This window comes from Mytilus californianus, unplaced genomic scaffold (assembly GCF_021869535.1).
Source record: "Mytilus californianus isolate M0D057914Y unplaced genomic scaffold, xbMytCali1.0.p SCAF_8, whole genome shotgun sequence".
Classification (NCBI taxonomy): Eukaryota; Metazoa; Mollusca; class Bivalvia; order Mytilida; family Mytilidae; genus Mytilus; species Mytilus californianus.
The window spans coordinates 76,128,360-76,145,444 of NW_026262734.1; the positions used below are offsets into that span (position 1 = coordinate 76,128,360).

The window sequence follows — 17,085 nt, forward strand, 5'->3', positions numbered from 1 at the left end:
TGTGCTTGAAGATATTGATTTGATATTTGGTGTTTATTGATATATCATGACAAGTTACAGGTCAAGTTCAATTTTCAGGAATTTAGCTTTTCATTTAATCAGTTAAAGCCCTTTCCCTAGAATTAAATTTATGATGAAATACTTATTAATTAGTAGATTTCTGTTCAAAGGGAAATAACTTATTTTTTAAAAGATTAGATTTTTAAAAGACAAAATGACATTTTTGAATTTTTTTCCTTTTCTTTGCCGGTTTGGTAAATTGTTTGAAGAATTCAGTGGTAGGTTTGTTTGTCATTCTTGAAGATATTGATTTGATAATTAGTTTATAGTTTTATCATGACAAGTTACAGATCAAGTTGGAATTTTGTTCCAGTCTGATAATTTTGTGCAGAGTTATGGTCTTTGGACATAGAAAATTCACTTAAATAATCAGTTTACAACAGTTTTTTTCATCATGCTTGAAGATTTTGACTTGATATTTTTATGTAGTTTACACCATGACAAGTTATAGATCAAGTTAAAATTTCGTTCCATTACAATGAATTTGTAACCAGTAAGGGACTATGTATTGCAATGCAATACTCACAAAATGCTTGTTTTTTTATATTTTTCAGCTGAAAGTAAACTAAAAGAGCTGACAGGACCAAGCACAAGTGAACAATGGCTAAGTTGGCAGTACAAAACAGAACAACATAAACAGAGAGATCAAGCTAAGGCTGAACTGGATAAGATTCTTAGTATAGAACCTGTAAGTTACCCTTAAGGAGAAAACAAACACATTTAATTTCACACTACACAGGTACACATGTACAAAACAGAACAACATAAACAGAGAGACCATGCTAAGGTTGAACTGGATAAGATTCTGAGTAGTGAACCTTTAAGTTTCACCCTCAAATAGGCAGACTTCATTCAACAACAAAATCAAAGCTAGAAAAATTCTTAGAACAAGACCTGAAAAGTCCAATTAGAATTTAAAAAAAAAGGTTAACCCATAAATAAAATAGGGCCTATGTTAAACTCTAAACTCTGACCTAAAGAGTGCAACTTGTATATTAATGAGAGGTGGAGAGAAAAAAAATACACTGGATATATACACAAATATTTAACAAGAGATGATTCTTAGTGCAGAACATGTGATTTAACCAAGAAAACAAATACACACAATTGTTTACCAGACATACATCTATCTAAAGTAATTAAAGTAGGTAGTATTCTGAGATTGATTCAGATGGGTGCACCCCTTTGTTTTTTTAACCATAGATGACAATTATGTCCCTTTGCTCAAAGCTTGGATCCTCCCCTGGTAAAGTTTTGAATTAGAAAAACATATTCTCCCACTACAAAGATATTTGCAAATTTAAAATATGATCTATAGAATACCTTAACTATAAGAAATATTTAGCAGAGAACATACAATATTAACAACAAGCAGTAAACAAAATTTGAAACAATGCAAAACACTTAAAAGATATAGATCTCACCAGTCTTCAGGAGAGAGATGTACACCCATGTTCACCTTAGACTGTTTTGTCTTCAGGAGAGAGGTGTACACCCATGTTCACCTTAGACTGTTTTGTCTTCAGGAGAGAGGTGTACACCCATGTTCACCTTAGACTGTTTTGATGTATTCACTGGAACTTGCTTAAAATCAGATACAATGTAAGTTGCATTTTTTTAAAACATCTATGGGAGCACATGTATATCACAATGGAAAGTAAGCACATAAAACAATTAATCATTGTGAAAGTTGTAAAAAAACAATTTTTCTCAATTTATTTTGACAGACTTTTAAGCAGTCCATTTTATTTGCTTGATGCACTACTTAAAAAAATAATACACAATTTTTTTAAATAGCATAAGTTACATTTTAGAATTAATTGATTAGATCAAATAAATAACTCTTAGAATAATGACAGTTCAAAATGATGGAAACAGTCAGTAATATTATAAAAGTGCTTCGGATGCATGAAATTTATAACGGGTTGGTTTCATATTGTAATTGATAAGAAGAATTATATTCTATATAATTCATTTTTTAATGAATTTAAATACAAACTTTAGACTTTTATGTTTGAATTGATGTTTTATCTAATGAAGCTTTTTCTAGGTTAGATGCTTACTTTAACAAAGATTCATGTTTCATATGGTTTAGTGATGTATAAGCTTTTGTATATTTAACTGGATTTTCTAAGGAAAAATCGGTTATTGATTTGGGGATGTACGGCGGGCGGGCGGCTGCCAAACAGTGTTCGTTCATTATCATGCAAGCGCTTGGATGAAATTTTTTCAAATTTAGATATGTTGTTTCCTGTATTTTAATGTAGGTCAAGTTTAATTTTCACAATTTTAGCTTTTCTCATTGTTGAGTTGTAGACCTTTCAGTAGCAAAAATTGATACTTATTATGTGATTGAGTTATTTCCCTTTGAACAGAAATGGTGTAATTAATAAGTATATGTATAGATAGTCTATCAATGATTGTATCTGATCAATTGATTTTAGTCAGGAGTTGTCAAAAATTTCTTTATAACTATTTTTCTTTGAGACATGTGTGTTTTGAAGGTAGATGTCACAGTTGTTATGTGGTATTTTTATTTTTGTTGTGTGTGTTAATGTTTAATTTTTACTTGATATTATTTTCATTAGATAATAATCTATTTTCATTAAAGGATATATTTCATTACATTACATAGTGTAGATAAAGTTGTTGATATTGATAGATAATTTGCAGATCTATATAAGTTTGTGACAAATGAAAGAAAAAATATTGGGAACTATTAGTTATATATATAATGTTTGATTACACTAAGTGTTTTTAAATAATTTTCACCTGTTATCAGATAACAAAGCATGTGGTAAATATCAATCACACAATTATAATTGCATACCTGCCAACTTTTGAAAATGGCCATGGAGGTATTTGTGCACGACACCATTTTTAAGGGTCAAATTAATTTGCGGCATTTTTTCGTGTGTTGATTTGGCTCAAGAGATAGTGACTGGCATGCTTCTTTTTTTTGGGTTGATGGTGCAAGATGAGGTTATAAACCTTCTTTTTTGAACTTTTTGAATGTTGTACTCTTTTTATTGTGATAAACACCAGCAAGATTACTTTATGTTTGTCTGATACATTGTAAAGAAATAAAAAAGTAATCATTTTAATAATTTAATAACAAAAATACAACAATATATTATATAGATCAATATCACAAGTTGTAATGTCAAACACAAAAGGTACTCAGTAATGATTATTAAAAGTACATGCACACATACAGCACTTCAGTTAAAAGTGTTTCAAAGTTTTTAAAGTTCATAAAGTTTAAAATGTTCAATTTTAAAAGCAACTATTTAAGTATGTAGCACTACAGTTCAATATTTCACAAAGGTTGCACATTGGTTACTTAAATGTCACTTGTATGTTTTATGCACAGTCCTTGTTGTATGAAGAGCAAGCCTGCTTAGCTGTCTTGAGTTGTTCCTTTGTTGGCTAGAAAGTGTAGCATTTGCTGTTGGTGTTTAGCTTGACTGTCAGGAGGGCACATAATGTTGAATTGTCTAAGGATGACCTGGTGTCAGTCTGAATCTTCTTTAGCATTGAAAAGGTACGCTCACAGTCAGCATTTGAATTTGGAATGGTACACACTGCTGAGACAATCTTGGTGAGAAGAGGAAACCTGGGCGTTCCTGTGATTCTGTTGGTCATCTTTGACACCTGTCCCCAGTACTGGTCTACTCTGGTTGATCCTAGAGTGTATGTAGGCAGTTCTGATGCTGGTGTGACCTGGTAGGTTGTGAACTCTTCTTCCAGTTGTTGAAGTAGGTGTTCTGGTACAACTGATGGGAAACGTCTAGCAACAACTGTTACAACTGATGAAGGGTGGTCACCTCTGGTTGATGGGTTCAGAAAGGCTAAGCCACAAACAACTGGGTCCTTGAAAGAGAACTTTGTTAACATCTTGGCCACAACTACAGTGTAGAAGTTTCTGACAGACCTATAAAAAAGAAAATAATTAATTTTTTGAAACAATTTTATTTGAAATTCAGTAAACAAAATTAATGAAGAGAACAATTTCTGTGTTATATGGTCTCTTGTTGAGAGTTGTCTCATTTGCAATCATACCACATATTTTTATATTTATAATAATTTTTTTAGGTAAATTGTTTTTTATGTTGGCTGTCTCTCTAAGATATACTCTACATTTATTCTATTAATGTTTATTCAAACCTCTAGTTTATTTAAAATATCATTAACTTACTTGAAGAATCTTGCAAGGACTGATGGGCTGATGTCATCTGTGTGGTCTGCCATGTAAGTACGAGTATAAAGGCCAACTGCTAGGATGTTGTCTTGCAGCTGGTTGGCTACATCACTATAGGGAACTGTTGTCAGGTCTTGGTGTGACTGGATGACTCTGGCTTTCACAAACTTGCCAAGGAAGGTAGGCAATAGGACTGTCATCTCCTGGCTCAAGAAACCAATACGTGACTCATCAGCCTAAAAAAGTTAACAAGATTATAAATGCTGAAAGTAATCAAGATGAAAATGCATATATTTGACTGTAAAAAAGAGAATAAATCTATCATAAACATAAAGTCTTTTCTATACTCTGATAAAATATGTCTAATTGGCAATCATATCACATCTCCAACTCTGATAAAAATATGTCTAATTGGCAATCATATCACATCTCCATCTCCTTATTTTTGAATAAATGTTTCATGTACATGTACCAATTAATATTCTATTAAAGAATGTTATTTAAAAAAGTTCTTACTTGAAACATGGTGTTGAAGTGGTTCAGTGGTTCCAGTATAAAGCTGAGGAAGTGGTAGTAGAGGCACATCTCATGGTCACTGAGGTAGTTGGCACACTGCTTGATACGACCTGGCTTCTCCACCTTGTCATGGGAGTTGAAGTATGATGTAAGGGCTGACCAGTGGTGAAGAAGACAACCAACACACTTTTCCAAACTAAGCCATCTGGTGCTGCTGTGCTTGATGATCTTGCTAGGTTCTGTGTCTGTTAACTCTAGAAGCTCTTTATACTTTTCTTTTCTGTTGGAACTGAAATAATAATTCTTATTATAATCATATTATAAATTCAAAACATTTCAGAAAAAAATGTGTACCACATCTCCATATTTTATATTAAAATATATTAAATATAATTTCATTATAAATTAACAGGTGTTGATTCCATAAATATTTTTTGTTGGATTGCTGTCTCATTGATATATCAAATATAATTTTATTATAAATTAACAAGTGTTGATCCTATAAATATCATTTTTTGTTGGATTGCTGTCTAATTGATGTATCAAATATAATTTTATTATAAATAAACAAATGTTGATCCTATAAATATCATTTTTGTTGGATTGCTGTCTCATTGATATATATCTTTTTTTTATAAACAATTTTATCTAAATGTTACAATACCTGTGAAAGAAGTGGAAGTAAACTTCCACGAGGAGGTCTTCTACTGGCAGAGCAAGGGCCTTCACACCAGCAACAGTACAAAGGTTGGCAAGATGACACACACATCCAAAGTCAAACACAGCTGGACACTTTTCTTTGATGCGGGTTACTACTGAATTGTGTCTACCAGTCATCACACTACAGTTGTCGGACACAAATGACACCAGGTTCTCCCAGGGTATATTGTTGTCACTGAAAAAAGAAGAGATATTATATACTTTTAAATCACAATTTACATGAACTTGTAATAAAAAAAATACAATTTCAGACTTCTATGTCATTTGGTCTCTGGTACGGAGTTGTCTCATTGGCAATTTTGCCACATCTTCTTATTTTTATAAGTATTACTAAAATCAAAAATGAAAGTTAATAATTAGAAAAAACTTACACAAATACTTCTTGAAGATGGTCAAAGATGTTAGATGCTTTTCCTATATTACATATTGGCATGGCAAGGAATTTGGTTGTTGCTTGGTCAGTGAAGTAGCGAACTAGAATGGCAAGAGACTTGTCACAGATGTGGTCGTTGCTCTCATCTATGGCCATGGAAACTGGTTTGGTCTGCAGGTCTCGGACAACCTCTTGATGAAGAGTAGGTGCAAGTGACTTCTTGTCTTATTGGAGTGAAAGTTTTTATTGAAAAATTTTAAGTTTCCTAAGGGCTGTTGATGATAAGCTCTGTAGGACGGTATAAATATAGGTTCATTATTATACATTTTGAAGATAATTACAGATGAGTTCAGTGATTTTGCTAGCGCTCGTCATTTTCGTCATTTACGAAACAGTTTTCTAAATGATGAAAGTATTTCAAAACAATTTCGTCACTTAAATTTGGAAAGTATAAAGATATTTTTGCATGAAAATACTATGATTCTACCTGTCTTCATGTTTCTGACAAGTTTATGACCCTCAGCTAATTAAAGTTTACAACAGGTGTTAAAAGTTGTGATTACAGGTAATCCGCTGATCGCCATCAGATGGGTCACTAATCCAATAATTATTGATAAACCTCATAATTGACCATCATAATTATTTATCCCAGTAAAATCAGTCAGACCGCATTTCAATTTCAATATTTGTCAAACGACCACGATTTGCAGTTCGTTTATTGTAGTTTCGTCATTTGACAAAATTGTTTTCCCTCCGACAGTTCGCGTTTTAATTCCCAACGATCACATTTTGCAGTTCGTTTGTTGTAGTTTTGTCATATGAACATATTTTCGTCATATTTGATATAACTTTTCATCAAAACCTTTCGACTATTTGGATTAAAAAAATTGAACTTTATTCAAAAGTTAGGAAATATTTTCACGAGTCAAACAGGTGCTTCTTTTACTATGTACTGCACATGCGTGAAAGCATTCATATAAAATTATAGACACTAAAACGTAAAATACAAAACCATTTAGTATCAAATTAAATTAAGAGACAAATATATTCTTACTAAGCAACTTAATTTAAAAAAAATGATAATTTCCTGCCTTTTGTTAAAGGGGCACTAGCTGTCAAATTCATGTTCACCGATTTGACTCAGTTTTCATATTTGTTATATAACAATGTAAAACATTTATCCAAATTATAAAAAATCTAAAATAAACAATTTACAGGGCATGGGGGCGATAATATGTAAATTTAGCTTCGTTTTGTGTGTATTTTAGTCTAGACTCCATCTAGTTAACTGTCGAGTTGACCTCACGAAAACCACTGATGCCCATATAAGGGATATAAACACAAATAAAGATATAAATAGATAGTGCAACTCGTGCAATTGGATTCTTCTAGGTCTATTTAATTTCATTTATAGATTAAAAATATATGCTAATCATCATTTTTACCTGTATAAGAATGATTTTTTTGAGGATTGAATCAGTCAATTAAATGAATTACCTTTGTTTACTTTCAATGTTGACATTCTTTTCCTTTAAATAATCAAACATGCACACAATTCATGCGTTATCCAACTCTATCTAAGGAGTTAAATTGAAGTTCACATGAATACGGATTCAATGAGGTCGAATTATTCACTTGCAAGTGAATAATTCATCATCAATATTTATTTGCTTTTTTTGACTGGCTGCTAAAAGCGAATTTTTATTTCACTATTCCACTTTCATTAATGATTGAACAAAAAAAATCATATTTTATAATTTTTTATATCTCGTAGCTAGTGCCCCTTTAGAAACCATAACTAATCCGTAGATGAATCCCGACTCATTCTGAATTTATTAATCACTTGTCACTTCCCATTTTCATTTCGTTTAAAAATAGAAAGTACAAGTGATCTTTTCTCGATTAATTTACAATTTAGTCATTAGAATCGTTCCAAAAAGGATTGTTACAAATCCTTGTTTCCAACTTTAAAGAAATGAATTCCAAATATTGATTTAAATGTATTAACAAGGATAATGATTATGCAGTGAAATAGTCATTACAAGTTCAATTATGCTGTGGTTTTAAAAAAGAGGCACCCAACTTTTGTTGATCAGGAATGTCCCCTGAAAATAACTGAAGTGAAATTTGACAAAATTATTTTCCCTCCGACAGTTCGCGTTTTAATTTCCAAAGATCACATTTTGCAGTTCGTTTGTTGTAGTTTTGTCATATGAACATATTTTCGTCATATTTGATATAACTTTTCATCAAAACCTTTCGACAATTTGGATTAAAAAAATTGAACTTTATTCAAAACGTTAGGAAATATTTTCACGAGTCAAACAGGTGCTTGCTTTACTATGTACTGCACATGCGTGAAAGTATTCATATTAATTTATAGACACTAAAACGTAAAATACAAAACCATTTAGTATCAAATTAAACGAGAGAGACAAATATGCATAGCTAGTAATATACGTCCTTGATTCCTTGCTGTTACCCAAAACAAGGTTGATTTTCATCTCGCGCAAAAGTGACTAAAGCCCTCAAAATCCTAGCTGAAACCCTGGATAAGTTTTATAGATTTTTAAAAGACATTGTATTAATGGTAAATGATATCTTTTCTTTGGTAAATTGCTTGAAGAATTTTGTGTTAGGTTTGTTTGTTATTCTGTATAAACTAATTTTCTGAATGCTATATATTTTTTTTTGATGAATCGAACTCCTTTAAAAACTAAGCTTATATTGTCTAATAATAAACATTTTTTTTTTTATTTTCAAGTTGGTCCAAATCAGTGTCCAAAATTAAACTTGGTTTGATTTTAACAAAAAATTAATTCATGGGGTTCTTTGAAATGCTGAATCTAACCATGTATTTAGAGATTTTGGATTTTGGGCTCCCTTATCAAATTGGTCGTCATTGAGATTCAAAGGGTCCTGAATTAAACTTTTGTTTGATTTCATCAAAAATTGAATTCTTGGGGTTCTTTGATATGCTCATTCTAACAATGTACTTAGATTTTGGATATTGGACCATAATAGGTAAATGTCCAATTTCAAATTTTTCAGTTCTTTAACCACATTCATTTTGTGTCACAAACGTATGCAATCGTTTTAGATTTTAACGAGAGAAATTTATGTATTACTGAAAAATTATTACACCAGGGTTTTCGATATCACAAACTAGTCAAAACATTTACTAAATTTTATCATCGGTATAAGGACATCATTCGTAAATATAGCTCAACATGCAGACTTCTTATGCGTTCAGGTATTTCACATCCAATTTTTTATGGAAATATTCTTTATAAAGCACAAAAATGTCAGTATTCACCTCTGAAACTAACAAAACCTTTAAATAGACTTATTAAGAAGGGATATAGTTACGATACTGTTGTCAGGTCATTAAAGATTGCATATTTTGGCGTTAATATTGATTCACTTATAGGGTCTTTGCATCGGCACTAAACACATTTATTTAAAAACCAGTTGTTGGCATGACACGGGTTATGTTCTTCTCATATATGTTATGATGGTATGATACTAAACCCCTAACGGGAAGGATTGTGCCTGATATTCATATGATGAAGACATAATCTTTCAATCAGTTTAATTGAAGTCTGGAGCTGGCATGTCAGTTAACTGCTAGTAGTCTGTTGTTATTTATGTATTATTGTCATTTTGTTTATTTTCTTTGGTTACATCTTCTGACATCAGACTCGGACTTCTCTTGAACTGAATTTTAATGTGCGTATTGTTATGCGTTTACTTTTCTACATTGGCTAGAGGTATAGGGGGAGGGTTGAGATCTCATAAACATGTTTAACCCCGCCGCATTTTTGCGCCTGTCCCAAGTCAGGAGCCACTAGCCTTTGTTAGTCTTGTATTATTTTTAATTTTAGTTTCTTGTGTACAATTTGGAGTTTAGTATGGCGTTCATTATCACTGAACTAGTATATATATTTGTTTAGGGGCCAGCTGAAGGACGCCTCCGGGTGCGGGAATTTCTCGCTGCATTGAAGACCTGTTGGTGGCCTTCTGCTGTTGTCTGTTCTGTGGTCGGGTTGTTGTCTCTTTGACACATTCCCCATTTCCATTCCACATTCCACTCCCATATAATTGTTTATTCTCCTTTTGATAATTTTTTTCCTACTACTTAGATGATAATCTATGCTTTCCATAGTCTAATAAAGTATATTTAGAAATATAAAACGTTAAGTATAAATGTAATTCTGTTTCAATAACTATTTTATTGTTAATATTAAAGTCATATAATACTTCAAATTTTTAATTTGAAATACTGGAATTGCAAAGTTTTATAATAAAACAAATGTATGTGAAACCGGGAGGAAATAGGCATGAGTATAACAAGCACTCGTTTGTAAATGTATGTAGATTCTTTATTAAAGGTCTAAGGTGAACTCAACAAAATAATGTAGTCGCATATAAAGACCCTTCATCTTATCAAAATATTCAGAAATGTACTGCTATTGAATTATTGTCTTCCCATACTCGCCAATATTTTTCCTTTTGCAGAACATTATAACCACAAGAAACTCATTTCATATGACTTTAAGGTTTCGATCGCAAGGTTAATTTTTTACGAAAATTTGCATACAAGCTATTTTTCACCTAAGCAATTCAAATATGTAATAAAAAATATACCTTCATGTGCTACTTTAAGAGATAAATAGGGTCTAAATTTTAGACATTAACTTAAAATGTCCCTTTTTTGGACATTCCTATCCTTTGTATAGACATACCTAACTTTTTTGTTTCAAAAGATAAACACAAACATATTTTTGTAAAAACATTTGGAAAATCTTCTTTACATAAGTATGCTCTAAATTTGTATAACAATTCTTTGGAAATAATTTTTATCAAAGTTGTAGGATTTTAGAAAAAAACATCATTTTTTGCTGTATATTTATATAATTTAAAAAAATTTCATTCGTGACTTTTTCATAATAACTTGTACAAAAAATCTTCATACGTAATCAAACCTAATGTCATTTTAAAAAAGAGGGGTTAATGAACTAGTTTTCAAGTTAAATCAGTCAAAAATGCATCTTTTCCTGATATGTCACAGTTTGACATCGGGAAAAAATAATATTTCGCGTTAGCAACGTCATTACCTCCCCTGTTACTGTATCATATGCCCTTAAAAAAACTTTTTTCTTAATGTTAAATTGACATAGCTCGGTAAATCTTAGACAAAGGACTGAACTTTAAATCCTTAAGTTTCAAGATCTTTTAACTATGGATTAAAATGAATAAAAAGAATAGGTACTAATATTGCTGCGTATACTTTCTATACATTATGGGGATACTGTAAATTCAGAAATTATTGCGTGCATTTATTATTGCGATTTTTGAAGAAAGAACAAAAATGCGAGATTTATTATTGCGATTTCAGAAAAACCTGCATACAAGTATATGCATCAGATATCAAAATGCAAGTTCTTATTATTGCGATTTTCAATTAGTCGCATTATTCGCAATAATAAAAACCTCGCAATAATTTCTGAATTTACAGTAGTAATATTTTTATTGATAGATTAAAGAAACATGCATGGCACCATGTATACAGACAACATTTTGTAAAGAAGTCCTTGTCACAGGCTCAGGAATGTAGAAAAGGCTTTTATTATTATAAAGAAGGCTTCTCCGATTTTGGGGTGAGTAATGCACAATTAATAAAACAATATAAACTGTTGGGATAATCAAATTTCTTGCATTACAGAAATCGTAACAAATAAGGCAAAACAAAGCAAAAAGGTTAATTGTGAAAAAATACAAATTTCTCTTTAACATGGGAAACGCACTGTTTCATAATAGGTAGAAATGTATTAACCACAACCATGTTTACAATCAACATCAATTATCAGTATATATTCATAACAACACACATTACGATTTATTGTACAAAAATGTGCAAATTTCTGAAGAGAAGAAATAAGGATGTCTATTTTGGTTCTATTGTGTTGTTTATTATAAGGAAGATAGCATACAGCTGTATTATCATTTTTGTCTCGCTTGACAGAGTCAAAAAGTGTAACATAGGTATGCTGTTTCTGGTGTCGTCGTTGGCGGCATCGTCAACAATGTATTAGTTTGTGATTAGGTCTAGTTCATGGTGAACCACTAGTGGTAGGTCAATGATATTTGGTATGCAATTGTATTAGCATTGGCACATCTCATTACCATGGAGATTATTTGGCCCCGCCCCCTCAGTCAAGGTCTATTGACTTTGAAACTTTGCTTAGTTTACATGTATTAGTTTGTGATTAGGTCAGTTTAAGGGGAACTGTTAGTGTCAGGTCAATGATAATTGGTATGTAGTTGTATAAGCATTATCACATCTTCATTTCCATGGAGAATACTTGGTCCTTACCCCTCATTCATGTTCTATTGACTTTGAAACTTTTGCTTAGTTTACATGTATTAGTTTGTGATTAGGTCAGTTTAAGATGAACCACTAATGTTTAGTCAATGATATTCAGTATGCAAAAGTATTGGCATTTGCAAGTTTCATTTCCATGGAGATTATATAACCCCACCCCTTAATTATGGTTCATTGACTTTGAAACTTTTGCATAGTTTACAAGTTAATGTTTGTGTTTAGGTTTGTTTAAAGGGAACGACTTAAGAAAAGTCAATGGTCTTTGGTTTGCAGTTGTATTAGCATTGTCACATCTCATTTCCATGGAGATTGTTTAGCCCTGTACCTTCAGTCATGGTTCATTGATTTTGAATATTTGCATAACTTACATGTTAAAGTATTGCTATTTTAATTTCAGCATTTGCATTATCAAAATAACAAATAGGCGAGACATATCTCTGTGTTAACAGTTTATTTATCTTTTCTTTACAGTTGGATTGTAGTGATGTTGTTTTATTTTGGAGATTACATAGAATGTTACAAGTAACCAGCAATGCTCTGAGACAACAGGTTGTAAATAATGAAGGTATGTACAGATATTTGGATTGTTTTATGTTGTAATACGTACTTTTGATTCAAAATCAATACAATTCTGCAGTTCAGTTGGAACTAGAATGATGTTATCATTGAAACATAAGAAACCTGTCATTATTTTTCTGTTTTTTACTGATGAAGTCGAAATGATATAGTGTGAGGGAGGCTTGTGTCCTTTGGACACATGTTCTTGTTTAATCAATCTATAAGTTTGTAGACGTAAGTCACATCTGCCATTCAAAATTTTAATCCTGGTGTTTATTTACATCAATCTATTTAGGATTTTTGTGATTTTAAAACTCATCTATATTCAAACATTGTATATATTACAGCTAGAAGATTAGAACGAATAATAAAAGAAGTATTAGAAGAATATAGTGAAAATAAAAACACTTTAAAGACATTGTTAACAGGAAGGAGAGTTACGCTTGCTGAAGAATTAAGTAAGTTGTGTATGTTTGTATGGTTGAGTTTAATATATTTTTTATGCCCTCGCCATGGCGGAGGGGGCATTAAGTTTTACCTTTATCGGTCTGTACGTACGTCCCAAAATTGGTTTCTGTTCTCTAACTTTAGTTTACCTCTACCAAATGTTATGAAATTTATACACAATGCTTATTACCATAAAACACAGAGCAAGTTTGAATTCTGGTGGCATCACTTTTACCGTTCTAGAGTTATGCCCCTTTACAAATGAAAAAATTGCTGAATTTTTCGTTTTGTCTCTAACTTTAGTTTACCTCAACCAAATGTTATGAAACTTATAGACAATGCTTATTACCACAAAACACAAATCAAGTTTCAATTTTGGTGGCATCACTTTTACCGTTCTAGAGTTATGCCCTTTACAATTGCTGAATTTTTCGTGTCCGTTCTCTAACTTTAGTTTGCAAATGATATGAAACTTTTAGTCAATGCTTATTAAAACAAAACACAAATCAAGTTTGAATTTTGGTGGCGTCACTTTTACCGTTCTAGAGTTATGCCCCTTTACAAATGGAAAAATTGCTGAATTTTTTGTTTCCGTTCTCTAACTTAAGTTTGTCTCAAACAAATGTTATGAAACTTATAAACAATGCTTATTACCACAAAACTCAGATTAAGTACAAATTTGGGTAGCGTCACTTTTACAGTTCTTGAGTTATGTCCCTTTATAACGTTATATGGAAGCGGGGGCATCATTTGTGTCCCATGGACACATTCCCCATTAATTTATATACTGTGAAAGTTAAAGACAGCCAGGCCAGTTTTTATGCCCCCCTACCCCCTTTAGCCGAGGGGGCATTAAGTTTTATCCTTGTCCGTCTGTACATACGTCCGTCCATATGTCCCAAAGTTGGTTTCCGTTCTCTAACTTTAATTTGCCTTAACCAAATGTTATGAAATTTATATTCAATGCTTATCACCATAAAACACAGATTAAGTTTGAATTTTGGTGGCATCACTTAAACTGTTGTAGAGATATGCCCCTTTACAAATGGAAAAATTGCTGAATTTTTCGTTTTCGATCTCCAACTTTAGTTTGACTCAACCAAATGTTATGAAACTTATACACAATGCTTATTACCACAAAATACAGATCAAGTTTGAATTTTGATGGTGTCATTTTAACCGTTCTCGAGTTATGCCCTTTACAAATGGAAAAATTGCTGAATTTTTCGTTTCCATTCTCTAAATTTAGTTTGCCTCTACCAAATGATATGAAACTTATACACAATGCTTATTACCACAAAGTACAGATCAATAACAATTTTGGTGGTGTCATTTTAACCGTTCTAGAGTTATGTCCCTTTACAAAAGGAAAAATTGCTAAATATTTTGTTTCCGTTCTCTAACTTAAGTTTGCCTCAACCGAATGTTATGACAATTATACACAATGCTTATTACTACAAAATACAGATCAAGTTTGATTTTTGGTGGTGTCACTTTTACTGTTCTAGAGTTATGCCCCTTTACAAAAGGAAAAATTGCTGAATTTTTTGTTTCCGTTCTCAAACTTAAGTTTGCCTCAACCAAATGTTATGAAACTTATACACAATACTTATTACTACAAACCTCAGATCCATAACAAATTTGGATAGCGTCACTTTTACCGTTTTTCGGTTATGTCCCTTTATAACTTTATATGATATGCAAGTGGGGGCATCATCTTTGTCCCATGGACACATTCCCCATTTATTTTTTATTTGTTAAAATAAGCCAAAACACCAAGATAAACTTTGGTATGTGACCTTTTGCAAGGTCAAATCTCTGACTCTATCCAACAACTGATACTTTTTTCTATATGACAGTTCGAATTTTCATCCTATTGACCCAATTTGCTGAACCTCTCTGATTGGTTTGTTATTCAATGTATTCTTCTGAAATATTTTCCCCTAAACATTGAAGAAACAACAATGAATTAATCAGTCAAGGTCATCTTTAGGAAGAACATTTTTTACAAGTCTTGAGTGGAACAACCAATGAAAGTTGACACAAGCTCTTTTAACTACTTGAAATTATGAATGTATGTCACTTGTCAACCTGATGTTGATATCTGTTAGATTTGCATGGTCAGAAATGTAGTGTTTTAATGGTAATAAGCAACAATGCTAATATAAGCCAGTTGCATTAGAATAGAAAAGAAGGAATATGATTAGAGAACTCTTTTCAGAATGGGAGAATGCTAAAAATTACTCTTCAAAATACACGGGGAACGAATTTGAATTTTGAAATGGTCCATTATGGTAAAGATTCAGTATTGTATATAAGTGACGTAAAAATTTGGCACAACATTCCTGCAGTTTAATCTGTATTTATTATTTTACTTTCAGAAACAGTCGGACAGATTCAAGAAAAGTTAGAAGAATTCATTCAAGCTCTAAATAAAGAAAAATAAAACCATTAAAAGACATAAGAATATCTGTGATCATATTATAACTGGTGTAACTAGTCCATGCTGTTGATATAAGAACTCTTATAAATGTGCAGTTGGTTGTTTGTTTCTCCACCAATCGATGCATGATATTTACTTATCAAATCAATTTTGGTATACATTTTAATACATGGACATTTTATTTGATCATATTATAACTGGTATAACTAGTCCATGCTATAGATATAACATCTCTGATAAATGTGCAGTTGTTTGTTTCTCCACCAATCAATGCATGATATTTACTTGTCAGATCAATTTTTATACCCCACGCAACGAGTTGCGGAGGGTATAATGTTTTTGACTCATCCGTCCGTCCGTCTGTTTGTCCGTCCGTCAGTCCGTCAGTCCTATTTCTTGTCATCGCAACTCCTCTCAAACCACACAACAGAATTTCACGAAACCTTTTTAGATAATAAGGACATACTATGTAGTTGTGCATATCGACAGGAAATTACGATTCAATTTGTTTTCTAGGAGTTACGCCCCTTTGAACTTATTTACTTTAATGTACTACTGCAACCTTTTGTCATCGCAACTCCTCTCAAACCACACAACAGAATTTCATGAAACCTTTTCAGATAATAAGGACATACAACGTAGATGTGCATATCGACAGGAAATTACCATTCAATTTTTTTTCCAGGAGTTACGCCCCTTTGAACTTATTTGCCAAATATACTACTGCAACCTTTTGTCATCGCAACTCCTCTCAAACCACACAACAGAATTTCATGAAACCTTTTCAGATGATAAGGACATACAACGTTGATGTGCATATTGACAGGAAATTACGATTCAATTTTTTTTCCAGGAGTTACGCCCCTTTGAACTTATTTGCCCAATATACTACTGCAACCTTTTGTCATCGCAACTCCTCTCAAACCACACAACAGAATTTAATGAAACTGTGTATATAATAAGGACATACTATGTAGATGTGCATATTGACAGGAAATTATGATTCAATTTTTTTTTCTGATTCAATTTTTTTTTCTTACACTTATTTTATTTCTCCAATGACAATGTGGGGACGTGGGGTATGTGAGCGCGCTCACTAAGGTTCTTTAATGGTGTAAATTTTTTCACATGTACATTTTATGGTAAATGTAAATATATTTTTGTTTTTGGCATTCTTACTCATTGATTTGCATGCAATATATAACTTCTGGTCAAATTGATCAATATCTGTGACATAAAAAGTCCTGTGTATATCTTTGTTGAGTACATTCAATGTAAAGACTTTATCAAGATGAAGACCAACAATGGAATACTAATTTCATCTATTTGTTATTGTAAATTCTGAACTCTTTCAATATCTTTTTATTGCATTAATTGTGATG

At 31.8% G+C, this 17,085-nt stretch overlaps 1 protein-coding gene across 1 annotated transcript in view; it reads left to right on the forward strand.

Annotated features, from left to right (window-relative positions):
• Positions 1 to 16,875, forward strand: part of LOC127712854 (dynamin-like 120 kDa protein, mitochondrial) — a 45,847-nt gene extending 28,972 nt beyond the window's left edge. The window contains 7 exon segments of the mRNA XM_052219460.1: positions 615 to 748; positions 1,495 to 1,503; positions 3,725 to 3,786; positions 11,389 to 11,530; positions 12,727 to 12,820; positions 13,161 to 13,271; positions 15,642 to 16,875. Of these exon segments, the coding sequence (XP_052075420.1) occupies positions 615 to 748; positions 1,495 to 1,503; positions 3,725 to 3,786; positions 11,389 to 11,530; positions 12,727 to 12,820; positions 13,161 to 13,271; positions 15,642 to 15,706 (617 nt within the window). The 3' untranslated portion in view covers positions 15,707 to 16,875.
• Positions 16,876 to 17,085: the final 210 nt, after the last annotated feature.